Source organism: Papio anubis, chromosome 11 (genome assembly GCF_008728515.1).
Source record: "Papio anubis isolate 15944 chromosome 11, Panubis1.0, whole genome shotgun sequence".
NCBI classification, from domain to species: domain Eukaryota; kingdom Metazoa; phylum Chordata; class Mammalia; order Primates; family Cercopithecidae; genus Papio; species Papio anubis.
This window is the reverse complement of record NC_044986.1, coordinates 108590503-108617987: the sequence shown is the minus strand read 5'-3', so window position 1 is coordinate 108617987 and position 27485 is coordinate 108590503. Positions and strand designations below refer to the sequence as shown.

At 43.0% G+C, this 27485-nt stretch overlaps 1 protein-coding gene across 1 annotated transcript in view; it reads right to left on the bottom strand.

Moving 5' to 3' along the window:
* The window catches only part of ST8SIA6 (ST8 alpha-N-acetyl-neuraminide alpha-2,8-sialyltransferase 6), a 135485-nt gene extending 108748 nt beyond the window's left edge, over nt 1-26737 (bottom strand). The window contains exons 1-2 of the mRNA XM_031652469.1: nt 26511-26737; nt 25919-26017 (exon numbers count right to left, since the gene is read on the bottom strand). Coding sequence (XP_031508329.1) covers nt 25919-26017; nt 26511-26611 — 200 coding nt within the window. The 5' untranslated portion in view covers nt 26612-26737. The remainder of the gene's footprint in view (nt 1-25918; nt 26018-26510) is intronic.
* Between the last annotated feature and the right edge of the window lie 748 nt (nt 26738-27485).

Below are 27485 nucleotides of genomic sequence, written 5' to 3'. Positions count from 1 at the left end.
GAGTCAGAATGATTCCGGAAGAGGCCTCTTCAAAGTACGCTGCACCATCACAGCATGAGCCGAAGCCATAGAACAATCAGCAGCTTTGTCTTTGCTGCCTCGCAGTTAGAGAGGAGAAGGTGATGGGATTTCCATCTATAGATCAAGATCAAGGAGACAGTCAAGTGAAAACAAGAACTTGAGGATGGCAGCTGAATGTGAATTCAGCCAAAGTCCTGATATACATGGACATTCTTCTCCAGGGACAGGATGACAAGGGGTTTCCAAAAAAGACAGTATTGAGAACTGAAGTCAGACTCAGTCTCCCAGAGGCAATCATTGGACACTTGTCTATTGATAAGGGGATGCCTTGCACTTCATCCTTTATTCCTGAAGGAGCAGGAGCAATGGCCTATCGGAAATCGCCAGGTATCTTGGATTTATGGAAACACACTTGCTGATGAAAAGAGGACAGCCCTGACTAGCACTTTCTCTTTTTGCCTCTGAGTTCGAGTAGGCAAGAAGTACACGAGTCCTTCTGTTTGTATGAAGAAAAAGAAACAAGATCGTCGTGTTTATTGTCAGAGCATTTTGAGACATTGTTTTGACTTCATTTTAAGCCCTATTAACTTCTAGTATTATCCCTAGCAGATTTCCTCACTAAAGTGAGTGACCAAATCTCCCTCAATTTCTTTAAATGCTATCACATAAAACTTGAACACGTATTCCATAGGTTGCTGTGATGATAAGCAGATAATATGTGCGAAGCACCCAGCTGGGTGTGTCCTGGTGCAGCCGCCATCGGCCCTTCCCCTCCCCTCCCCACACTCTGTCCTCCTCCTTAGTTGTCTTGCTGATGGCTTCCTGTCTGTAGAGTACATTACAAACCCTAATACTTTCATTCATTCACTGATGTAGCAAATGCTTATTTTTATTTGATATATGACCCTCCGTAAATCCTGGAGATACAAAACTGATGGGTAGTTCCTGCTGTTGCATTGTTCTCAATCTACCTAAGAAGTGGGTAAATAGAGTCAGTTGACACTGGCGTGATACTGACTTATGTGGAGAAACACACAGAGAGAAAGTTAGAGACAGGAGAGGCCATTGGAAGGGCTTCCCAAGGAAAGGAGCCACTGAGCTGTGTCTCCAGGGAGGAGCTAAGCAACCAGCTAGATAGAGGAGGAGGCCGCCAAGCAGAAGGAACAGCAAGTAAAAGTGTGCAGAGGCCAGAGAGAAGAATGTGTCTGAACTGATAGAAAAGGGGACAGGAAGGTGAAGAGCAGCACCAAGAAGCAGAGGACAGCCACAGAGCTGGCATCATGGGAGTCCAAGGAGAAAACCAGTGTGACGTGGAAGGCGTGGTCAAATTCGAGGAAGCAAGTAATACAAGGATAGACCTGTTGGCTACGATGCCAACCATCTCAGCAGAAAGCCTGCTGGGAGAACAGTAGGTGGGGCAGAAGTCAGTCCGTGATAACCTGAGAAATGAATGGGGGTTGAACGCTGTCAACATGTTATATGGCTTTTGTGGCCTGAGCTGCACCGCCACACCCCCTTCCTGTTGTGTGGGGGGATTCATGATGATATTAGTAGCACATACGGTAAGTGCAATCTGGGGCTTCATTTAACATCTTGTGTTTTATTCTGTTGTGCCCCCTCCTCCTGTTGGTTTATATCTAGTATTAGTAGATAGATCTCTTTAAAACTTGGCTTCGTATTTTGGACTACATCAATTACCCTTAGAATTTATGATCACTTATTCATTTATACTGCCAGTTTTTCACTTTAGGGATATAATAGATCATCACCACGACTAACCCCACCACCAACACCCCCACATACTCCTCAGTACTTTTTCTACCTTTTATTTCTATTTTTCTTTTCCGTTTTCGAGGCAAGGTGTCACTCTGTTTCCCAGGCTGGAGTGCAGTGGCATGAAATCAGCTTTTCTTTTACTTGCTGTTCCTTCTGCTTGGCCGCCTCTTCCTCTACCTGGATAGTTGCTTAGCTCTTCCCTGGAGACACAGCTCAGCGGCTTCTTTCCTCGAGCCCTTCCAGCTGCCTCTCCTCCCTCTCACTTTCTCCCTGTGTGTTTTTCCCTGTGTGCCCATGAAATCTGCAACCTCCACCTCCCGGGCTCAGGTGATCCTGTCACCTCACCCTCCTGAGAATAGCTGGGACTACAGATGCGTGCCACCATGCTCAGCTAATTTTTGCATCTTGTGTAGAGACGGGGTCTCACTATGTGCTCAGGCTCGTCTTGAACTCCTAGGCTCAAGTGATCTGACCACCTCAGACTCCCAGAGTGCCAGGATTACAGGCATGAGCCACCATGCCTGGCCTTACTTCTTCAACTTCTATTTGTACTTCACATTTTACCATTTGGTGCTTCATTTAGCATCTGGTACCTTTTTTCTATAGCATCCCTTCTCTTCCAAATATTTATATTCTTTGTTAAAATTTTTTTATTTCAATAGTTTTTGGGGTACAAGTGTTTTTTTGTTACATGGATGAATTGTGCGTGGTGAATTCTGAGATTTTAGTGCGCCCATCACCCGAGTAGTGTACATTGTACCTATGTGTAGTTTTTTTTATCTCTAACGCTCCTCCAGTCTTCCCCCTTCTGAGTCTCTAAAGACCATTATATCCACTCTGTATGCCTCTGCATACTCATAGCTTAGCTCCCATTTATAAGTGAGGATATACAGTTTTTGGTTTTCTACTCCTGTGTTACTTCACTAAGAATAATGGCCTCCAGCTCCATCCAAGTTGCTCCAAAAGACATTATTTTGTTCCTTCTTATGGCTGAGTAGTTTTCCATGGTGTATACACACCACATTTTCTTTATCGATTCATTGGATGGGCACTTACGTTAGTTCCACATCTTTGCAATTGTGAATTGTGCTACTATAAACATGCGTGTGCTTGTGTATTTTTCATATAGACTTCTTTTCCTTTGGCTAGATACCTGATAGTGGGATTGCTGGATTGAATGGTAGATCCACTTTTAGTGGAATCTTCATGCTGTTTTCCATAAAAGCTGTACTAATTTGCATTCCCACCAGCAGTGTCTAAGTATTCCCTTTTCCCCACATCCTCGCCAACATCTGTTGTTTTTGACTTTTTAATAATGGTCGTTTTTTGCCAGTGTAAGGTGATATCTCACTGTGGTTTTAACTTGCATCTCTCTGATGATTAGTAGTGTCAAGCAGTTTTTCCTATGTTTGTTGGCCATTTGTATGTCTTGAGAATTGTCTATTCACGTCCTTTGCTCACTTTTTGATGGGATTATTTTTCTCTTGCTGATTTGTTTGAGTTCCTTGTAGATTCTGGATTCTAGCCCTTTGACAGATGCATAGTTTGCAAATATTTTCTCCCATTCTGTGGGTTGTCTATTTACTCTGCTGATTATTCCTTTTACATTCTTATTAAGGTTACATGAAAGACTTGTTCAGTGTGATCAGGGGCTCCCTCTTGTGGCAGACAGTGGCCCAAAGCCATTCCCAAACCCCTTTCCTTTGCCTGCCTTCAATACACAGGCTACTAAGCGAGACATTTATCTTTCTAGACTTCCAGAAGCCAAGGCTGAGCATGTGACACTTATGGCTAAAAAGATTTAGGCAGAAATATTTGAGTAGGGATTTCCTTTTCAACTACAAAGGCAAAGCCTCATTAGGAAAAAGCCCTTTGCTCTCCTCCTTTTCTTTCCTTCTCAACTGTGAAGCAGACTGCCCCAAGGGCTGCCACCTTTGGCCGACATGAGGATGAGAATCAGCCGCTGAGGACGGCTGGAAGGCACCCGAGGATCAGGTAGCTCCCACCCTGAGACGGAGGGTAAGGGAAAGAAAGTCAGGGCGAGTCTTTTGAACCACATTTGTAACATTTATATAAAAGATATTTCTTCACAGTGCTGTTTTAAAGGTATTTTAAGCACATCATTTCAAAGTGTGACCGAAATAATGATATACCGATTCGAAAGCAGTTATTTTAGTGAATAAAAGTTTCGTTTTAAAGGGGGGGGGGGAAGGGTGTGAGTGTAATATAGATTTATTTGGATTTCTGAAAAATATAGCCCAACCAGGCTATGGTAGAAAAAGCATTAACTGTTAGAACAACAACGCAGAGCCCGCTGCAAAAACAAGGGAAGAATTCAGAAAGCCAGCATGAGATCCTCTCTGTCCTAAAAACAACCCTGCAGGAAGGCATCCTGGGTTCAAATCCCAAGTTGTACACCTACTAGCTGTGTGACCTTAGGCAAATCACTGCAGTTTCTCTGTGCCTCATGGTCTTCTTTTGGGGGGGGGGGGGGGGGAAGGAATTTGCCCAACAAATAGTCAGTTTCTACTATTTGCCATCAGTATTCCAGGCACAACTGTAAATGAAACAAACATCTTTGTCCACATGGAGCTCGCTGCCTAGTGGGAGGAGATAGATAAGAACAAGTACTGTGAAATATATGTGGTGTCATATGATGAAAAGTGGTACAGGAAAAAATAGGGCAAAGAAAGAGGAAACAGAGAGTAGGTTTAAGAGTGGAGTCTGAAGGGACAGACAGAAAACCGGAAGCCAGAAGCGGAAAACCGGAAGCCAGAACCCAAAAACCGGAAGCAGGAAGTAGACTAAGTGGGTATCTGGGGGATGCTCATGAAAGAGCCTTGGTCCAGGCAGAGAACACTGTTGGAGACAAGGTGCCAGAGCATACCATGTTCTAGAAATAGCTGGAAGTTCCATGCAGTGGGAACACAGTGAGCAAGGAGAATTGAAAGAGATGAAGTCAGAGAAGCAGTGGGGACCAGATTTTTTAATGACTCACCAGCCTGGGAAAGGACTTCGGCCTTCGCTGAGTGAACCGAGGAGTCACTGGAGGAGAGCGACAGGACGGAGTATGTATTTAAAAGGACCACTCAGCGTGCTGTTTTGAGAATAGATTCTGGAAGAGGACACTAGTTCTGAGGCAATTACAACAATCCGAGCAGACAAGAGGAGAAGGTCCTTTCCACCCCACAGATTTGCTGTGATGTAATGTGTATGAATGTGAATTTCAAGAGACTGCCTGCGTTTTTGATACATTATTATTGCCAGTTTATGACCTTTATGCTAAAAACATGCTAGCAGGAAAAAATACAGCCAACAAATGCAGTTGCATATGAGCTCACAGACGATGATAAACACACTTTTCAGCTTTACAAAGAGTTGACGCCACATTGGTGTCTGATTTAGATCCTACTTAATGGCTCAAGGAAACAGATGAGTGAGACCTGTTAAAGCAAACTAAATATGGCCTGAGGACTCTGTACTTCTATATTAGGGTCCTTGTGGAAGAACTGTAACCTAGCTTAATAGTCAGACAAGATTGAAGAGCTAACTTAGAAGTATGTGCCTGTAACAACAGCTGAGTCTTGGCCAATTCCAGCAGCCGTACTTCAACCACTCATAGACTGCTAAGTGTTCAAACTGTGTTCAAATAAGACAGACACTAACCTGTAACCACCCCAGTTTTTCTGTACCTCAATGTCAACTTCTATGTGTCACTTCCTTGGTTTTTGTTGTTGTTGTTTGTTTTTTGTTTTGTTTTGTTTTTGTATATAAATTTGCTCTGACAATGAGGCATCTCTGGAGTCTCTCTGAATCTGCTGTGATTCTGGGGGCTGCCCGATTCATGAATTGTTTGTTGCTCAATTAAACTCCTTTAAATTTAATTTGGCTGAAGTTTCTCTAATAACAGACCAATGACAGGTCACATCCCAACTTCTCTGGCTTCTTTATGTGACTCAGGAAACTAATGAACATTTTAAATCTGGGGGAAAAAATAACCTGTACCTTTCCTCAACAGGGCAATAACACATTTTTATATCAGCTTGTTAAACACACGTGACACATCTATATCAAGTTGCTACTCACACACACACCCTTGCTTAAATAATTGTTAAACACCTGTGGTCCAAAAAAATAATCACAGGGCATCACTAATTCATTTGCCAGATTAGAAATCTAAGATACAGCTTTAATATCCAACCATTGGTAATCAAGGAAATTCCAATTAAAACAGAGATACCATTTTTGCCCATCAAACTAACAAAAATATAAACATAATAATACTTAATGTTTATGATAGACCCCCAACTGATCAGAAACAGATGCTGGGCCCATGGTAGGCACTTCGCCTGTGCAGACACCCGCTCAACCAGGTATCCACCTCTGGAGTCCCTGGAAGGAGGGCCAGGGGCTGGGGGCAGAGCACCCGGGACTCGGGGCTGCAGCCCTCTCGGCACTTTAATAACGTATGGCCATCCTGGCTGAATATCAGCTCTGCCTCACTGCAGCCCCAGTCATCTCTCCAAATTACAGACTTCATCAGGTCATCCAACTGAAAAGCCTTCAATAAAGTCCCAAAACCTGTGAGATAATGCCTGAATTATTTAGCAAGGAGTGCCCCTTTGTTTTGTAGCCCCACTATCTACTTTTCCAGCCTTACATTCACCTGTCTTCAACGCATATCCTGGGACCCAGCCATCCCGAGAGATTTTTCTGCTTCACAAACCCATCTTGTTCTTATATCCTTAAGCCTTTAGATATGGTGCCAAGGTCTTTTATCCTTCTTACCTGCTCAAGGAATTTCTACTTATCCTTCAAGACTCAAAACAGGCACTTGTACCTGTTTAGCCTCCCCTGGCTTCTCTCCCCTGGGCTACCCCCTCTTCGTGCCTAGACATATTTCAAGGACAGCATTTATGAAGAATGGTCATGACACATGCTTCTTCCCACCCTCCAGATGGGGGACTCCTTGGGAGCAGGGACATATGCTTTCTTGGGACGGTGTCCACAGATTCTGAAACTCCGGCTGACCAGGGCAGAGTCTCAGAAAATCTTCAAAGATTCGACAACTGATGTGCTTTGCCACAAACACTACAGAGCTGGACCTAGCACCTGCCTTCCTAGGGAAAGAAGGATGTTTTTACCCAATCAAATTAGGTACCACCTGCATATCCACCCTGTTGGTACCCAGGCTCTAAGATAAGAGCACAGGTTTCCTGCAGCATAAATATCCACTGAACGGATGAATGAAGCCATTAATAACCTTTTGACTGTGTGCTGGAGTCAGTACTGTGCTGAGAAGAATATTTTCAAAAGAAAAGAAAATCATCTTTTTGAGTGAGTCGGCATAGAATCTTTGGATATAAATTCATTCTTTTCTTAGGGGACTTGCTCTTAATGAAACTCAAGGTGAATGAGGTGGATGTGCTTATTCCTCGGACCTTCCTGAAAGTACAGTACAATCCCACAAATATAGCCTGAACCTGTGTCTGTAGGTGTTGGGAGGACACACACACACACACACATGGGAAAGGGAAACTGAGTTGGTTAACTGCAACTTGGGTAAAGTAAATAATGAGGCCTCAGTGCATGTTCACTGCCATGGTCTATAGTTTCTCTTGTACCACGCGAGGGCAACTTTCTGGAGGTGGCCACCAGAACACCAGCTTCCACCTTTAAGGCTGGGCACAGACTCTCCGACCCACCCACACAGACTGGGGCAGCTCCAAACTCCCAGACTCAGCAAGGACTCCCATGCTGAGAAAGCTCTCCAGGTTATTTTCAAAAATGGCCTGGGGCCTGAGTTACACGCAGGGGGATGCTGGCCCCTGGAAAGCTCCCTGAAGCTGACCTCTCCATGCCTGGCTTATTCTGCATTCCTTGCTGCTGCTGCTTATCTGAATTCATTAAGTTTGACTTTATAATCTGAAGAGATTCAAAGATCTGAGCTGGTCTCTTTCCTCTCAGTATGGTATGTGGCGTCTAGGCCAAATTCTATCACCTCCAGGTCTCCCCAAGGCCCTCTGTCCCCAAAAGCCTATCACATGTGCTCACCTCCTTCTTCCAAATCCCCTAAATGTCCAGAAAGCTCGATCTCCATTTCCTATGAGACACACTGCAACTTATCTCTGTTTCACCATCTGGAGCCTAATTCCCATGAGGGCAAAGACCATGAGGAGCACAGGCTTCAGCTTTGTGGCCTGGGACAAGTTGCTGGCCTCTCTGTGTCGTGGCTTCTCCTTTGGTGAAATGAGAATATTACCAGTTCTACATAATAACGTTGTGGTGAGAATTAAATGAAATCATACAAAGCTGCTGAAACCTGGCGCTTAGTAACAGTTGAATAATTGCTAAACTTCCTTGGTTCTATTGAGCTTGACATAATGTCTTTGTGTAAGCCCCACACATCACAGGGACTCCCATTTGGGTGACTTTCTCTATCTTAAACAAACAGCATTTCAGCCCTGACTTGAACTGCTTATAAAATGGAGGGCAATGCAAGAAATCTGAATATTAACGGAAAATTTTGCCCATTCTGTCTGTGTCTCACCTCAAGATATTTTTGATAACAATGTGGATTGCCTAACGAGACTTCTTAAAAGTTGGTGCTCTTCAAAAATTGTTACATCCTCTCATATCATATCCCAACAACAAAACTTTACTTCTGTGAAAGCTGATTATGTGAATTGGGTGATTCTTGCCATACCCAAATAAAACAAAGTCTGGGGACCAGCGGGGGGAAAGCACTCTGCACATAGCACCTGCTTCAAAAATTACCCACAAACCCAGCTACCAAAACAATGTGCTGTAACCCTAAGATGAGTTTTACTTAGCAGCTGCTGGAATCACCTGCTGCAACTCTAACACTAGTTTTACTTACCACCGTCACTCACCAGTCAGAGCTTGCCAGCTCCCAAAACCTTCTATAGTGCCAATGAGCTTTCTTTCTAAACAAGGCATAACACTTCTCTTACTGATAAAACTCCAATATGGTTTGGCTGTGTCCCCACCCGCATCTCATCTTTAATTCCCGCGTGTTGTGGGAGGGTCCCGGGGGGAGGTAATTGAATTAATAGCAGGTCTTTCATATGCTATTCTCATGATAGTGAATAAGTCTCACGAGATCTGATGGTTTTATAAAGGGCAGTTTTCCTGCACAAGCCCTCTTCCCTTGTCTGCCACCCTGTGAGATATGCCTTTTACCTTCCACCACGATTGTGAGGCCTTTCCAGCCACGTGGAACTGTGAGTACATTAAACCTCTTTCTTTTGTAAATTGCCCAGTCTCAGGTATGTCTTTATTAGCAGCATGAAAACTAATACAAACTCCCAACCTTCTCTTTGTCCTTCAGGCATACCCAAGACCACTCCATCTGTGTGTATACCCCAAATTGCAATTCTATGATTCCCAAATAAAACATTTCACTTAGGCCGGGCGCGGTGGCTCACTCCTGTAATCCCAGCACTTTGGGAGGCCGAGGCGGGCGGATCACTAGGTCAGGAGATCGAGACCATCCTGGTGAACACGGTGAAACCCCATCTCTCCCAAAAATACAAAAAAGTTAGCCGGGCGTTGTGGTGGGTGCCTGTAGTCCCAGCTACTCAGGAGGCTGAGGCAGGAGAATGGCGTGAACGCAGGAGGCAGAGGTTGCGGTGTGTGGACATCGCTCCACTGCACTCCAGCCTGGGTGACAAAGCAAGGCTCCGTCTCAAAAAAATAATAATAAATAAATAACCATTTCACTTACAGATTCATCTCTCTCTCTCTCTCTCTCTCTCTCTCTCTCTCTCTCTCTCATACGTATTTCATATATATTTGAGGGAGGGTCTCTCTGTTGCCTCAGGCTGGAGTGCAGTGGCACAGTCACAGCTCACTGCAGCCTTGAACTCCTGGACTCAAGCAATTCTTCTGCCTCAACCTCCCGAGTAGTTGGGACTACACATGTGCCATCACACTCAGCTAATTTTATTTTATTTTTTAATTTTTAGTTTGTAGAGACATGGTCTCACTATGTTACCCAGGCTGGTCGTGAACACTTGGCCTCAAATCCTCTTGGCTTGGCCTCCCAAAGTAGTGGGATTACAGGTGTGAGCCACCATGCCTGGACCATCTCTATATTTCACTTTGATTTCAGCATACTTGGTGTCAGAAGTGGAGTCTGAAGCAGACTCACCTTGGAGAGATCAACAACAGGCCCTGGAACTATGGCTTGTGGTACTCACATTCAGGCCCCTTGGACCTGTCTTTTATTTTATTTTATTTTCTTCTTTCTTTCTTTCTTTTCTTTCTTCTTTCTTTCTCTCTTTCTTTCTTTCTCTCTCTGTCTTTCCTTGTCTTTCTTTTCTTTCTTTCTTTCTCTCTTTTGGTCTTTCTCCTTTCCTTCCCTTCCTTCCTTCCCCTCCCTTCCTTCTCTTCCTTCCCTTCATTCCTTTCCCTCCCTTCCCTGCCTTCCCTCCCTTTCTTTCTTTCTCTCTTCCTTTCTTCCTTTCTCTCTTCTGTCACCCAGGCTTGAGTGCAGTGGCCCAATCTCAGCTCACTGCAATCTCTGTCCCCCGTGTTCAAGCGATTCTTCTGCCTCAGCCTCCTGAGTAGCTGGGCACCACCATACCCGGCTGATTTTTTGTATTTTTAGTAGAGATGGGGTTTCACCATATTGGCCAGGCTGGTCTCGAACTCCTGACCTTGTGATTCACCCACCTCGGCCTCCCAAAGTGCTGGGAATACAGGTGTGAGCCACCATGCCTGGCCATGCCCCCCTGTTTCTGTAGGTTGCCTCTTTTCCCGCCTGGTGAGTCTCTCTTGGATTAAACTCTCTTATTTTGTTTTATTTTATTTTATTTTGTATTTTATTTTATTTTATTTTATTTTATTTTATTTTATTTTATTATTTTACTGAGCTTGATTTTATTTGGGAATTGGTTATGAGAGGTCTTTCCCCCTCTGGTTATGAGATCTCCTGTTTAGAAAGGGGTTTTTTCCCCCTCCTGGTTACAGAGACTTTTCCCCACTGGAGAAGAGTTATCCTCTTTCTTGATAAGTATGTACTTTATACTCCACTTCATTTGCATACCTTGAGTTTAATTTGGCTTTTGTGTATTTGGCATTAAACTGAATCACCTAGATAAATTTATTTACAAATGGCTCTCAAAATTCAAAGGCATGCCAGTATAGCTCCTGCTCTGGGGCCCCAGCTGGTAACATATACAAACATTATGGAGATCATTCAAAGAGTCTGTTTTTCTGAAAACTAAACTAAAAAAAAAAAAAAATCACACCTATAAAATCATACAGTCCAAATAGGACACATATCTCAATTGGTATCTCAAGGCTCCAAAACACATTCAGGACTCACAGACTGCCTCTGAGCTAGCTGAGCCTTTCCAGTCCAAAGCCTTTCCCTTCCCTTCCTACACCTCCTCCTCTTTATCTTTCTCTAAGCTAAGCTCTCTTTCTCCAAAACTCCTCAGCTATTCTGTCTTACTGACTATTTAAGTAAAGACACTTGGAAACCAGAAGATAACAAAGAAAATCATTTGACCTTTGTGGTACTTATTAAAAGCAAAAGATGAAATTCCCATGTAAAAGACACTTCCTCTGTACTAAAAGGAAAGGCAAACTCTTATCTTTGAGGAAAAGGGATTGAGACCAAGAGAATACTGCACAGGCCTTGTTAGAATAACTCTTACCTTTTGAGTCTCTTCACATAATTCAGTCACATTTTCAGAGTTAACAATTCTTTATTCAATGCAGTGTGTTGGTCACTGACTCAAACTGCCTTACCCAAAAGGTGCTTCACAGCCTCCATAAGATGACATATTATGGCAAATACAAAAGACAAACCACCTTCCAAACTACAACTTTTTACAGCTTTACGGTTTCTACTTAATTTCAAGTTGAAAATGCTATCTTCTTCATTTAAAATGATAATTTCATTTCTTGAGGTAGAATTTTCCTCTTCCAGCTTTTCAGATTCATATCTCAAGTTTCAGGTATTCAGCTTTTTATACATCTCACTACATATGATTTACAGGTCATGCATTATTACGTTCTGGGCTTCTTCCTCCTGTCTCTTCGGGGTTTTTTTTGTTTTGTTTTTTGTTTTTGGAGGTGGGGATGGAGCCTGTCTGTGTTGCCCAGACTGGAGTGCAGTGATGCAATCTCGACTCACTGCAACCTCCGCTTCCTGTGTTCAAGTGTTTCTTGTGCCTCAGCCTCCTGAGTAGCTGGAATTAGAGGCACCCACCAACACACCCTGCTAATTTTTGTACTTTTAGTGGAGACAGGGTTTTGCCATGTTGGCCAGGCTGGTCTCAAACTCCTGACCTCAGGTGATCCACCCTCCTCGGCCTCAGCAAACTGCTGGGATTACAGGTGTGAGCCACCACGCCCAGCCTATGTTTAACTTTTTATGAAACTGCCAAACTCTTTTCCAAAGTAGTTGCACTTGGACCTCCATGAATGTGTGATTTAGTGCCAGCAATCTCTAAGCCTCATCTCCCCGCTGTGTCTGTTGCCTCCTGCACAATCCTAACAAGGCTCACTTTACCCCCACTACCCATGTGTCGATTTAGCGACTCCCAGGCCAACTGCACGTGAAGAAGAGGAATCACTACCAGGCATGCTGAGGTTATCTCCCAGGAGGAAATGGCTCATTAGAAATCATTAGAGCAATAAAATATCCATGCAGCTGTTCCTGCAAAGTGCATGAACATAAATGGAGGTATTTTCAATTGTACAACAAAGATTCAACACTCCCTTGAACTATGTGGATCTTCCAACAAGGAAAGGAAGATCTCAAATAAACTCCCAGTGCCAACAATCTTAAACCGGATGCCGGCTCTGGCTTCACTCCATTACAGCAATTTGAATGGGGGATAACTATGGGATTCAGGATGACAATGCCCATGGCTTTCGTAACTATAAGCAATAGGAAATTACTCCACAACTCCTGGAGGCAAAGGGATACTGATTTTTAATCACTTTTTTAATAGTTTATCAACTCAATAGTTTCTCAAATGTAATTTGTTTTTTGTTTTGTTTTATTGTGTTTTTTTGTTTTTTTGTTTTTTGTTTTTTGTTTTTTTTTGAGACTGATTCTTGCTCTGTCACCCAGGCTGCACTGTCACCCAGTGCAGTGGTGTGATCTCAGCTCACTTTCACCATGTTGGCCAGGCTGGTCTCAAACTCCTGACCTCAAGTGATCCACCTGCCCCGGCCTCCCAGAGTGCTGGGATTACAGGTGTGAGCCACCATGCCGGGCCTCAAATGTAATTAGTAATAGTTTCTCAAATGTAAAACTTTGCCTCAAGGTCTTAGGGCTATCCATAGATTCATAAGGAGTAGACAAAACTCCTGTGCACTGCACCGGCTATTCAATCTCCCTGTTCTAAAACTTCTTATCCTCCTCTAGCCCTAACCCAGAACTTCCTCCCTAAGTGAGTAATAAACCTTTCTGTGATCCCACTAAAGAACCACTGTCAGGAGCTTTGGCAGTAGAAGCTAACCTTGGGAGGAAGCCTTCTCCATGTCACGGTGGCATTGCTACAAAAGCCATTATAAAAGGCATGGAGTCGTATCTGATTGTGGTTTTGGTTTGCATTTCCCTAATGATTACTGATGTTGAACATTTTGTCACATGCTTATTAGCCATCTATCATCTTTGCTGAAGATAGGTCTTCAGATCTGCCCCTTTTTAAACTGGGTTTGTCTTCGTGTTAATTGAGTTGCAAGAGTGCCTCACATATTCTGGATACAAGTCTTTTATTGAATGTATGATATACCAATATCTTCTCTCAGTCAATGGCTTATCTTTTTATATTCTTAATGGTGTCTGTTGAAGCACAAACTATTTTTTTAATTTAGGAAAAATATAATTTATCAAATTTTTCTTTTATTGATTATGTTTTTGGTGCCACATCTAAGAACTCTGCCTGATCCAAGGTTCTAAAATTTTTCTTGTATGTTTTCTTTTTGACATTTTATGTCTGTAGCTTTTGTCTGTGATCCATGTGGAAACGATTCTTCTGTGTATGGTGTAAGGTAAGGATCTAAACTTATCTTTTTTTTTCTTTTTTTGAGATGGAGTTTCGCTCTTGTTTCCCAGGCTGGAGTGCAATGGCATGATCTCAGCTGACTGCAACCTCCCTCTCCCAGGTACAAGTGATTCTCCTGTCTCGGCCTCCCAGGTAGCTCGGATTACAGGCATGAGCCACCACGCTCGGATAATTTTTTTGTATTTAGTAGAGACGGGGTTTCACTATGTTAGGCTGGTTGCGAACTCCTGACCTCCGGTGATCCACCCGCCTCAGCCTCCCAAAGTTCTGGGATTACAGACGTGGCGCCACCATGCCCGGCCCCTGGATCTAAACTTATCTTTTTGCCTATAGAGATCCCACTGTGCCAGCATCATTTGTTGAAAACTATCCTAGCTCCACCATCTGGAAGTCCCACGTCTAAATTCATTAATTAATTTAATTAAGTGTCATTTGAAAGAATCTGTCAAACTCAATAAAATTACATTTATCAAAAAGATTTATTTGAAAGTTCCACATTTGAAATTGGCCCTAAACACATGCTCTAATTTTTATTGTTTTTATAGTAAAGATTATATAAAACAATCTTTTTTTTTTTTTTTTTTTTTGAGATGCAGTCTTGCTCTGTCCCCCAAGCTGGAGTGCAGTGGCATGATCTGGGCTCACTGCAACCTCCACCTCCCGAATTGTAGGTTCAAGCAATTCTCCTACCTCAGCCTCCCGAGTAGCTGGGATTACAGGTGCCTGCCACCATGCCTGGTTAATTTTTGTATTTTTAATAGAGATGGGGTTTCCTCATGTTGGCCAGGCTAGTTTCAAACTCCTGACCTCGTGATCCACCTGCCTCGGCCTCCTGAAGTGCTGGGATTACAGGCATGAGCCACCGCACCCGGCCAAAACAATCTTTTAAAATGTTATATGTGTCTCATTCTGCTAAAACACACTCTTAAGGAAAATGGAAGAAACCATATACAGTGGGAAATGTTTGGTAAATGCAATATTTTCCAGGTTGTTACAGCTTTTTCCAAGAAACCAGCCCAAGAAACCAATATTACTATTCAAATATGTGAGTAGTAATATACCATAAAATCAAAAAATTTATGTGCACACTTTTTAGCTTAGAATATGCCATTTTTCTTCAAAAGGATCCTCTAGCAGCAGCCCAGCATAAACCTGAGTAACACTAATTTCTGCCTTGGAGATGCATTTTTAAAAATCATTATTTTTCTAAAGTTACATTTCTATACAAAGTTTCCATTGATCTGTAGCTTTTCAAAGAGTGTTCAAAATCCTACAGAAGAGAGTGCTAGCATTGACTGAAAAGATATGTGATCATTAATCTCCAAACTGTTTATTTTTAAAAATTCTCCTAAGTACAAATATCATTAAGACTTCATACCAGCTTGTTATTCAAATTCTTTGTTAATATACAGTCTGCCTTTAAGAAATAATTATAGATATGGGCTTTCAACTCTGCAGGTTTAAATCATCCTCTTCCAATTAGAAAATTGTGTTTTATATGCTCACACATAAGGACACAACTGTAAACTCGGACTATTTTAACCATGTAAATCTCACTATCTGTCTATCCCGTAATACAATATGGTAAAGGGCACCTCCAAAAACCTAGACAAGGCAACAAAACTCAAATCCTAAAAAGCTGCTATTCTAGATTATAGTTGGGGTACACTGGTGAAAAAGATAGACAAAGCTCCAACCTCCTAGAACTATAATCTATTGCATGTATAATATTCCCTAGATATAGGAAGCATAAATACTTTGGTATCCCCAAAGTGAATATGGTTTGTTGGATGAACTCCCAGCTCAAAAACACAAAAATATGCCCACAACTTAATGTGCAAACAGTAAAGCAACATTGGCAAATATAAATATGTAGGATATGGGTGTCCTCCTGAAATAGCGAAGTACCAACAATATTATCAAATACATATTATAGCCTTAGAAGACACCTGGCAAACACCAGGTTTTGGAATCACACATTTATTTTATAGAGTTAGGAAATAAGGGGCTATCATCTCAAAAAAAGAAATATGGAATCCAAATATAGCTTCTAAAGACAGCATTCCAACAGAGGTTCCAGCAACCAGTGAGAGACTTTAATCATTTGCAAAAGTAATGGTCTCTTTACAACCTCAATTTCTTGGAATGCTGCATTTAAAAATTATATGGTAGAGAATTTCAGTGTATTTTACAATAACAACAATAACTAGCAAGATAACAAAAATTGTTTTATAATAACTGCAAAAGCACAGGTTGTGCCCTATAAAATTATCTTTAGAAATAATTATGCCCATGGATATGAATGTTCCTGAGAATTAATGACTGATTATCTACAGCATGTACAAATCATTCTTAGTACTTGGTGAAAAATAATAATAAATTTGTTTGAATCTGAGGACATAGAAAAGATGGGCTTAGCTGCCCTGGACAAGCTAAACTCCTCTAAGTGTATGTAGATAAATATACTACAGCAAAGGCCATCTTCCTAATGGCAAAAGAAGCTGTAAAACAAGACATCGGGGGAAAAAAGAGCATCTTTCTCATGTTTACCAAAACATCAGAGGTTCTTTAAAGGCTTCTCTTTTTGCCCTGCAAATGAGAGATTACGGAACTCTCGCACCCTTAGATCACAGAACAACTAAAGACTACTGACTCTAAAAGGAATCACTGCACCTTGCAGAAGTGGGGATATATTTCTTTCCTTTTCTTCCTTTCATATCCCTTCTGCTGTAACCAAGCCTCTGGTCTCATTATTTCCAGCGTTAGCACCTAATATGCCACAATGTCTGTGTTTCTCTATAACCACCCCTCCAAAGGTATCCTTCCTGCCTCCCCCGGGCAGTCAGGTTTTTTCTTCTTTCAAATTTATGCTAATGTCTGTTGCCTTAAAGGAAGTGTCTAGTAAGGAGACACTGAATTAATAGACAAGACCAGACAACACTACCCCACTAAGGAAGTCTCGATTTTTGTTGTAGGGAAACCACCTTTGCTTTGACATATGTGTGTAAATGGTATTGTCTGCTGAATGTTGCCTCGTGAGTCATAAAAAGAAACTTACCAGCCTCTTTGTTAAGAGAAGTGCTGTCAAGTAACTAGTAGTTATATGAGTGAGATAGAAAATAAAATTCCACCTCCAACAACCTCTGAAATGGGAGGCGGGTCATTCAGACACCATTTCTTCATGAACTGCTGCCCTGTTCCTCTATCCAGTCCACAAAGGAAAGGCAATAGCAGGGCATTTCTTTGTATCCTTCAAGCTCTCTCTGGCTCTCCTGTCCATGTGAAAAGACACCCGTAGAAGCTCAGGGGTGACTGCAGCCCATATTCTTTAGCCCTCTACCTGGGTCAGCTGCCCTGGACAACTGCACCTGACAGTTTTTCCAGAGGAGAGCAGCCAGAGAGGTGACAAAGAATGAAAGCACTGAAAAATGTCAACCTGGGAAGCAAATGTGAAACCCATTTCCAAACAGCGAAGGCAAAGAGAAAAGCAAGTCACATCAGAACAGAGACTGGGGAGAAATCCCTCGGAGTCTTAAAAGAGAAGGGTTGCAATTAAGATGGAATTAGGAGGTAGAAAAAGAAGCAGAATGTAAGATGTAAAGCCTCTTTTCAAAGCCTTTCAGAAACCAGACTCAAGGCAACTTTAAAGCATTCTGAATTTTTAAAATCAGAACACATATTAGTATCATTATTTCAGAAAGCAAAGACACAACAGTGAAAAAGCTTTTATTGCTCTCGGACGTAAAATCCAATAGCCTTCATCTATTCGGAGCGTGGGGTGGAGAGGAAAGGGGTAAAAGGGTAAAAATCAAGTGTTCTAGAGTTAGGTTTAGTTTTCTTTTTTCAAGCTCTAGTTCACACTCATCTTGAATTTTCTGAAGCCTGTAGTTATGATCCCATTGTGAACATACACAACAAAAAATGTCGAATAAAACATTATTACAACTTTCAATATAAGACAGCAGAGAGTAAACAGTGCCTGATTTTCTCTCTTCCAGACTATTTACATTCTTACGAACAGACACAAGTCTACACAAAATGACAAGCGCACACTTCGGTGGCAACAGATGAGCTGCTTCAGAAATTTATCTGGCTTGGTGAAGAGAGATTATTAACAAGAGCAAACATAGAACCACTCTGAGGAATTACCAGCAGCTGAAGTAAATTTTCACCTCAGAAGCAGACCAGGTCCAGGGAGAAAAAAACTAGAGACGTTTTGATTCTCCTCCCACTGTCTGCCTTTCTTTTCCAAAGAATAGAGAGCCTGCCCCAACTGGAAAATCAGGTAGCTTCTCCCACACAGGAAAGGATCTGCTGCCTGAGGCAGAAAGGGCTACTTGGGTGCCGCTGTTCCCAGTGCCCCTTCATTTCTCTCTTCCTACATCCTCTTGAGATTACATGTTGATTACATTCTATTCTATTGTATTGTATTACATTATACAGCAACACTGAAAGAATGAAAGGAAACAGGAAAGGGAGTCAATCGGCCATTGCACCCTGCAGATAGGAAGAGGGTGGTGGATACTGGGACAGCACGGTGGGCCCAGCCCTCCCAGGGTTTTAGATGACATTTGCCACATACCATTCCTGGCAGCAGCGGCAGGTCAGGGTGACCAGGATCACCTATAAATACATGTACTTTGAACAGTCATGAAACCAAGGCACGAGAACAAGAGATAGCTTTGGGGTGTGGTATCCATAAATTCAAATCAGTAAATTTCATGTTATGTGTATTTTATCACAATTAAAAAAAAAAAAAAAAAACTCAAACTTTAAACATTCAGAGATTTGTTTAAGGGGATATATGGCTGTAAAAAGGGAATATAATGTAAAAAGGGATATAATGTAAATGTAAAAAGGGAATATAATATAAAAAGGGAATATAGTGTAAAAAGGGATATAATGCTGTAAAAAGGGAAATCTTTTAGTCCCTGAGGTGGACAGCAAGAAGTCCTAAGTCCTCCAGTCTGATAATAAGCACAGTGGGACAGAGGACTCCTCACTTGAAGACATCTAGGTTGAAAACAAACAAAAAAAAAAATCACAAAACTTATGAAAATATTCTATAATGTAGGAGGAGGTTATTGCTCTTAAAATGCAGAGAAGAATCATACTTTTGAAAAACAGTTAACTACAAGAAACAGGACATCTTTAGAAAACATTCCCTTCGTGGTCTCAAGGAAGTATAAGAAAACACAAAATAACAAATAGAAAGTGAGATATAAAAGGCTACTTAGATACTTTCTGAGATGTAAACTGATACAGTAAGTTTCAGGCTGAGAGAAGAAAATAATTGTAAAGAATATAAAATGTAACCAATTTACTGTTTTCCATAGAGCACAACAGAGAAGTGACACTTCGGAAAAGTAATTCAGTAACATGGAAGACAAATTTGAGAAGCCATCCCAGAAAGCAGAGGAAAAAGACAGAGCCAAAATGTGAAAGAGAAATAAAGTTATTAACTTGCAGAGGGGATGGTGAAGAAAAGGAAAAATAAGAACAATGCAAGACAGAAAACAAAGATTCACTTCACAAAATAGAGGAAAAATAAAATGTCTACAAAGCTTTAAGAATAAAAAGAAAAAAAAGGACTGGGCGCCGTGGCTCATGCCTGTAATCCTAGCACTTTGGGAGACTGCAGCAGGTGAATCACCTGAGGTCAGGAGTTCAAGACCAGCCTGGCCAACATGGCAAAACCCCATCTCTACTTAAAAAAAAAAAGAAAAAAAAAAAATTAGCCAAGCGTGGTGGCGGACACCGCCTGTAATTCCAGCTACTTGGGAGACTGAGGCAGAAGAATTGCTAGAACCCTGGAGGTGGAGGTTGCAGTGAGCCAAGAAGACACCATTACCAACTCTGTCTCAAAAAAAAAGAATAAAGCTGTGATCGAATAACAGAATCCATGTATGAAAAATAAGAATTGTGACAGGGAGCAGTGGCCCATGCCTGTAATCCCAGCACTTTGGGAGGCCGAGGGGGGCGGATCACGAGGTCAGGAGTTGGAGACCAGCTTGGCCAACATAGTGAAACCCCATCTCTACTAAAAATATAAAAATTAGCTAGGTGCAGTGGCGCATGCTGTAATCCCAGCTACCCAGGAGGCTGAGGCAGGAGAATCACTTGAACCCGCAAGGCAGAGGTTGCAGTGAGCCGAGATTGCGCCACTGCACTCCAGCCTGGGCAACGAGAGCGAAATTCCGTCTCAAAAGAAAAAAAAAAACAGAAAGAATTGTATCATTAAAATAAAATAAAAGCTTTCATGAACTACCAGAAAAAAAAAGTGCCCTCAAATCTAAAGTTTCTTGACTATAACTATATTCCAATGCTAAAAATATTAGACTTATGCAAATTGATAATAAGCGTATGACCAAGAAAGAAATAAAGAACAAAGAACTAAAGAAATGGAGAGGGGATCACTTAAAATGATAAATTCCAAGCAATGAAAAGAGAATCTAAGTAGTACTCGGTTGTTAAGCAATAACTCAATTCAAATCAAAAAATAATTTTCATAGGAAAAAGTGTATAGTAAAATAATAATTACTAAAAAGCCCACCCCTTTGCCACATGATCCCAAAAACTATATAGATTAATTTAACTAATATTAAAATTTAAAAAAAAAAATTTTTTAAGACAGTGTCTCTCTCTGTTGCCCAGGCTGGAGTGCAGTGGAGTGATATTGGCTCACTGCAAACTCCACCTCCCATGTTCAAGTGATTCTCATGCCTCAACCTCCTGAGTAGCTGGGATTACAGACACCGGCCACCACACCTGACTAATTTTTGTTTTTTTAGTAGAGACAGGGTGTCACCATGTTGGCCGGGCTGGTCTCAAACTCCTGACCTCAAGTAATCTGCCTGCGTTGGCCTCCCAAAGTGCTGGAATTATAGGTGTGAGCCACTGTGACCAGTCTAGTTTGAGGATTTCTAATTAGCTTTAGCAATTAGCAAGTAGAGGCCAAAGTCCTTCTGCAGAGAAAAAGGACCAGTAAGAAAAGGAAAAGTGAGAGAAAGGCCAGTAAGAAAAATAGCAGGCGAACCTCTATAGGAAAACAGAGACGTGAAGGTGAGGTCCCCCTTCTCTGATAAACTCATGGTTCAGTCATCCCAGATGGGCCAATGAAACAGACACCAACTAACCAGGACATTCAAAGAATAACAGCAGCTGCTGTTATTCCAGGACGTCACAGCCAGCCGCACAATTCCAAATCATCACCATAGATGTTTAAAGCCAAAATGGACAGCTGCCACCAAAAGTTGCCAAATCATAGCCAAGACATGGATATTCCCATGGAACTCCAAATTAGCTAGTTACACAAGCTTGTGCTGGCCGTTTCATTAATCTCCCAATAATTCAATCCCTCATTTCTAATGATTGGATATTTGGGTACTCACTTATGGCATTATGGCAGGGTTTTATTGAACTTCTTTCATAATCAAAATGAAATTAATACTATTTAAGAAAATAATATTTTAGAAAAAAAATTCCAATCACTTGGAAAGTTTAAAGTCTTCACCTAAATGACTCTGAAGATAAACAAAAAGTTCTAAAATGTAATTATAAACAATTTAGAATGTATTTTTTAAAATCTAAACATTATATATAGAAACTGAAGGAATGAGTCCAAAGCTGCAGTCAATGGAAAATTCATAGTATTAAATATTTGTGTTACAAAAAAGAGGAAAAATAACATAAATAAATCAAGCATTCATTTCAAGACATTAAGTTGAAAAAATAGAATATTTTAAAAGATAAAAGTACCACGAAGGAAATAGAACATGGAAATATATATACATTGAGTAATAAATCCAAGAGCTGGTTATTAAAAGAACAAGAAAGTCAATGAAAAACTTTGACAAAACTTATTAGCAAGAGAAAGGATCCATTGTAATGGGGTGATACTTTGAAAACTACTAGTTTATTTTTATCTTTTTCTTTCTGAGCATATGACCTTAACCTAGCCCACTTGAAACATCTTTGCAGGGAGGAAGAGATTAAGACTTTTTCCTGAAAGAATGCAAAAAGAGTAGATAAGGTAATAATCCACTTTAGACAAGTAAAATAGGATTTTCAGCAGCCTTGAGAGAATATATTCCAAATTCTTTTCATTCTCCCACTTTAGCACATTAACCATCTTACTTGGAAGACATAGCTGCTTGACTTTTCCCAATCCTTTTCCTCTAGTCCCCACAATTTATCATTAAGGCTTGAGTTTGAGTTAGACCTGCAGGTTGGCATCAGGGCAAATAGAATATGAAACAGAAGGAAGCCTGCCAATTTCTGGAACTGAGTCAGTAGGAGCAGAAGAGAAAAAAAGAAAGAGGAAAGTTTTGGCTCGGAGAGGGAGAAAGATGGGGGCAATAAAAAGCTAGGGGCAAGAGTAATAACAATGACAAAAAAGCTTTGCTTCCTCCTCCAATTAGGATTTTGAAATAGTTCACTTCTTGGGCAGTACTCCATCCTGAGATAACTAAGAGTAGGGTCACATCTACTTGGTGGAGCAAGCAGAGGGAGGCTGTGATATTTAGTTTTCTGAACTAAGTCTGGTTCTTATATGTTTAGATGGCGCCCAGAAATAGGTGAGAGGCTGGCTGTGGAGCTAGCTAGCAACAGCTGAGTGAGCAGCATAGCCAGTGTCACAGAGAGACAACGCGAGACAGGACCAAAAGAGAATCTTTGCCAGATTCCTGAAAGGTAACATCAGTAGGATCTCAGATGAGGCCAAGACAAGCCAGAAGCACCAGCAGGTGCAACACCTGAGGGAAAAGAAAGAGCCACAAGCTGCAGATCTTATCATTGGCTCTCAACAGCGTGCCTGGCCACCAGATGGAAAAGGATCAACATCACCCTGTAGATTAGAAGGAAAGGATACCATGATCATGAGCTCCAACTCATGACCACTGCATCACCTAAGGCCCCCTCCCTAATACACCTGAATGTCATCTTTTTAAATTTTCTTTTGAGACAGAGCCTTGGCCTGCCACCCAGGCTAGAGTGCAGTGTCATGATCTTGGCTCACTACAACCTCCCCTTCGTGGGTTCAAGCGATTCTCGCCTCTCAGCCTCCTGAGTAGCTGGGACTACAGGTGCACACCCTCACACCCAGCTAATTTTTGTATCCTTTAGTAGAGACAGGGTTTCACCATGTTGGTCAGGCTAGTCTCGAACTCCTAACTTCAAGTGATCCACCCGCCTCTGCCTCGTGAAGTGCTGGGATTATAGGCGTGAGCCTCCGCGCTTGGCCTACCTGGATGGCATCTTAAAGTGAGATAAGATGGTAGGAGCAATCCAAGAGCCTGGGCATTTTTCCTCAGAAAGAACAAATATTGCCAGAAAGAGTCTCTTCAATTGTCACATCTAAGCTTTTGCCTGGTTGAATATTTGAACACACATACACACACAAACACACACACACAAAATCTTTCCCAGCACCTATGGCAGGCAACACAGTGGGAAATTAAACGTGTGGGATTCTGGATTCTCCTGGCCTGGGTTTCACTCCAGGCTCCACAATGTGTTAACTCTGTGATTGTGGGCAACTTACTTAATCTTTTTGCCTTGATGTCCCCCTCTATAAAAATGAGGATAACAGTAGTTTCTCTTAGTATTTTTTAAGGATTACATGAATTAAACGTAAAGTGCTTATACCCAACAACAAAGTCATGGAATCAACCTAAGTGTCCCTCAACAGGGGACTGGATAAAGAAAATGTGGCATATATATACCACATACTACAACTCAGCCATGAAAAACAAGGATTTAATGTCTTCTGCAGCAACAGGGACGGAACTGGAGGCCATTCTCTTAAATGAAATGACTCAGAAACAGAAAGTCAAATACCACATGTTCTCATAAATAGGAGCTAAATAATGTGCACATATAGACACAGATTGTGGACTAATAAACACTGGAGACACAGAAAAGTGGGAGAGTGAGAATGAGGGGAGAGCTGAGAAATTATCCATTGGGTACAATGAGTACACCCTATTTGGGTGATGGATGCACAAAAATGTCGACTTCCCCACTAGGCAATATATCTATGTAACAAAAATGCACTTTACCCCCTAAACCTATTTTGAAAATTTTTAAAATTAAAAATGTCAAGTACTTAGATCAGTGTCTGGCCCATAAGAATAGTTCACTAAGTGTTGGCTCTCCTTATTCCTACAAGATCATTACCATGGGGCTTGTGGGAAGATCAGACCAGCTCCAGAAAAATGAAGAAATTACAGTTTCTCTATACAACCAAGTAGTATGGTGGATTAAAACTTGTACCCCTGCTCCATAAATAACCAAAATCATAAATGATAAAGGGGACATAAAATAAATCAAAACATAAAGAGGCTTTTACAAACACAGAAGAATGGTATAAGTTTTAAAAAGCTTAATAAAATGGGCCATATTCAGAATTATGAGTTACCTGTTTTAGCCCAAGAAGTATGCCAAGTAGAAAAGAAGTGTGTCAAAAGAAAGTGAAAAATTCATCAAAGAACTACCTCTAAAAACGACCTAAGATCAAATGCCATTTAATGAGTACATTCTTTCAAACGTTCGCAAAGGGTCAACCCTCGAATGTGTAATAGCCACAGGACTTGGGAAAACATTGAATGCTTCTCAGTTCATGGAGAAAGCTAGGTTACCTATAGTACACCAACCGGAATAGAAAAAACTATAGGACATTATTTTTCTCAAAAGCTTTTGTTACTCCAGGAGGTCCTAGTGCCTCTAATATGCTGTGAAATTCCAATGAGGGAGTGGCAGGCAGTGGTGTTCCTCACTTCAGGGTTTATTCCAAACACTTCCAGACCCTTCTTAGAGCCGTGCTAGAGCTGCCTGGAGTCATACCATCAGAAGATTAAGGTGGATCCAAGAGCCAAGAATATAGAGAAGCATACGCAGAGGAAAAGGGATTTGCAGGAGATAAAAAGAGGAAAAGAGACCGTATACAAGATTGCAATCATAATAGCAATGCTAAGGCAGGAAGCAGTACATTCTGCTTGTGAAAATGTAAATTGATTCAACCCTTCGAGGAAGCAACTGACAATGTGACTTGGAATCTAAAGAGTACATACTCTTTGACTTAATAATCTCAACTCTTATCTGTCCATCCTGGGTAATGAACTTGAAATGAAGCTAAAGATTTACATACAAGGATGCACTTCATAGAATTACTGATGGCAAACGAAATAAAACAGAAACAAGAAGCAACCTAAATGTTAAAAATGGAAACTATTAAATAGATTATGGCACCTTCAGATAATAAGTTATGCAACAATCCGAAGCAATGCTTTTGTAGGGGGAGGGGAATGTAATGACAGGTATAGGTCTAGGATTTTTAGAAAAAAGTCAGAAGATAAACTACAATGTATAATCTCAGCTATATTTTTAAAATATATGTATATAGAAAAGACTACTGGAAGAAATACAGACCAAAACCAACCTGAATATGGTCTCTGAGAGGTAAGGACTCTGAATGAAAAACATTTTCTTTTATATAGTTCTATTTTCTAACTTTCTGCACCAAGCTGTATTACTTTTACAATCAGAAAACACACACACACACACACACAATTACTGCCTATGAATAAATACACGTATGAATGATAAGAAAAAAATTTAAGCCTCCAATCACTAAGGACAAAATCATTTCTAGCACACAGAAGAAACCTGAATCTTAACACTGGTGCGTTTTAAAGCATAGAAAACAAAAAGCAAATCAACCAGATCCCTCCATAAAGACAGGCTGAGCTGCTTCTCTCGAAAGGTTGGCGGGGGCGGGGGGCGGCTTTCAACACACCATCGTCGAAAGGAAAACTCAGCACCCATTTTTCAAATGCAGCTGTTGGAGGATCCCCCTTGATTCAAAGACCCTTCACATCAAGGCTTAGAGGGTTGAGGGACTGTGAAGAGTGCCCCCACTCCCCGCGCCCTCTCCAAACACGCACACTGTCACACTCAATCGCGCGGTCCCAACCTGCCTACTCCCAGCGAGTCCAAGCCAGTGCAACCGCGCCCCACTGCAGGCTCGCAGCCCCCGAGCCCCATTCCGCCAGCGCTGGGCGCCGCTGTACCTGTTCGTGGCGCGCGGTACCGCGGTCGCCGGGCTCCGGAGCGTCCTCAGCGCTGCGGGAGTGCTGTGAGTGGCCTCCTTGCTTTCCTCCACCAGGATCCTGCACAGCCGAGGAGAAAACTTAAGTTGCTACACCCCGCCGGGAGCCGTTGGCTGACAGGCTGGGAGTCGCGCTCCTTGCCTGGCAGGGAGATCTCGCGCTCCCCGGCTCCCAGGTCAGGTCCGTAACCCCAGAGTTGGAAGAGCCTTAGGGCGGGAAGGAAGGGACAGCAAGGACCAGAATGGGGAGCCCGGGATCCTGATCGGGAACCCGACGGCTGGTCCCTCTCCACAGCTGCCTCGCCCACAGAGATGCGCGCTAGAGCCCCCGCAGCCCTGACCGGTCCCTCTGCTCCCCAGCGGCTGTCCACCGATCCGAGGGTCGCCTCCCTGCGACCCCCTCCCCCACTGCACCCTCAGGCCGTCGCCGCCCGTGGGCTGCTCCCTGCCGCGGCCAAAAGTCTCTGCGCCCGCGGGGAAGCGATGGGCGTCTTGGGGGTCCGGGGGCGCCAGGCGGGGCGCGCGGCGCGGGGACCGGCGGGCGGGTGGGTTACCTGGTGCGGGCGGGCGCGTCTGCCGGGCACCAGAGCAGGCGCAGCAGCAGCAGCAGCAGCAGGCTGGCGAGCAGGGCGAGCAGCGCACCCCCCGGCCGCATCCTGAGCCACAGGCGCCGCCGCCACCGCTGCTGCCGGGGCGAAGCACAGCCCGGGCGGCTCCGACTCGCCGCTCCCGCCGCCGCCGCCACCGCCGCCGTGGCCGCAGCCCCGAGCACCCACAGCGTTCACAGGCGGCGGCGAGGGGCGCCCCCAGCCCACCCGGCAGAGTCTCCGCGGCGCGCGGAGAAGAAGCCGCGTCCGGGCTCGCTCCGGGCTCCCGGCTCCGGCCCGCGGAGCGCCGCGATCGGCTGACAGATGACGATTCGCCGAGCTCGCCGCCTGTCCTCCCGGAGGCGCTCCGAGCTGCTGCGGGCTCCGGTCGCCGCTGCCACTGCTGCTGCCGCCGCCGCCGCGCGGGGTCACCTGAAGGTTGGGGCGCGGAAGCTCAACTCCGTGCTGATTGGGCTCCAACTTTTCTGCGCCCTCGCCTCGTCCCGAGTGCCCTCGTGTCCCCTAGAAGCCCACGCAGCCCACCCAGCCACACCGCAACTCTGCCTGGGGAGAGAGGAGAGGAGAAAAGGGCCGCTTCAAAAACTTTCGAAACTGTGCAGTCGCTCGACTGCATCCTCCCACGCATGAATAAAGCTGGGGACTGGGGAATTGCTGGGTGGATCATGACCCAGAAGAGAAGCAGAAACCTGTGCTTACTTCAACCCAGATTCAGAGGGACAGCGAACTGGTATGAGGGGCTGGGAGACCTTTAGGTGTGAGCACATTACTACCCGCAGACCCATGTAGCCCCTGCCTGTGTTTGCAAGTAGTTTTATTGGAAAACCTCCATGCCCATGGCTTTGTATTATCAGTGACTGCATATGGCTGTATGATTTAGGGCTGCCAGGGCAGAATTGAGTAGTGATCACAGAGGTGGCATAG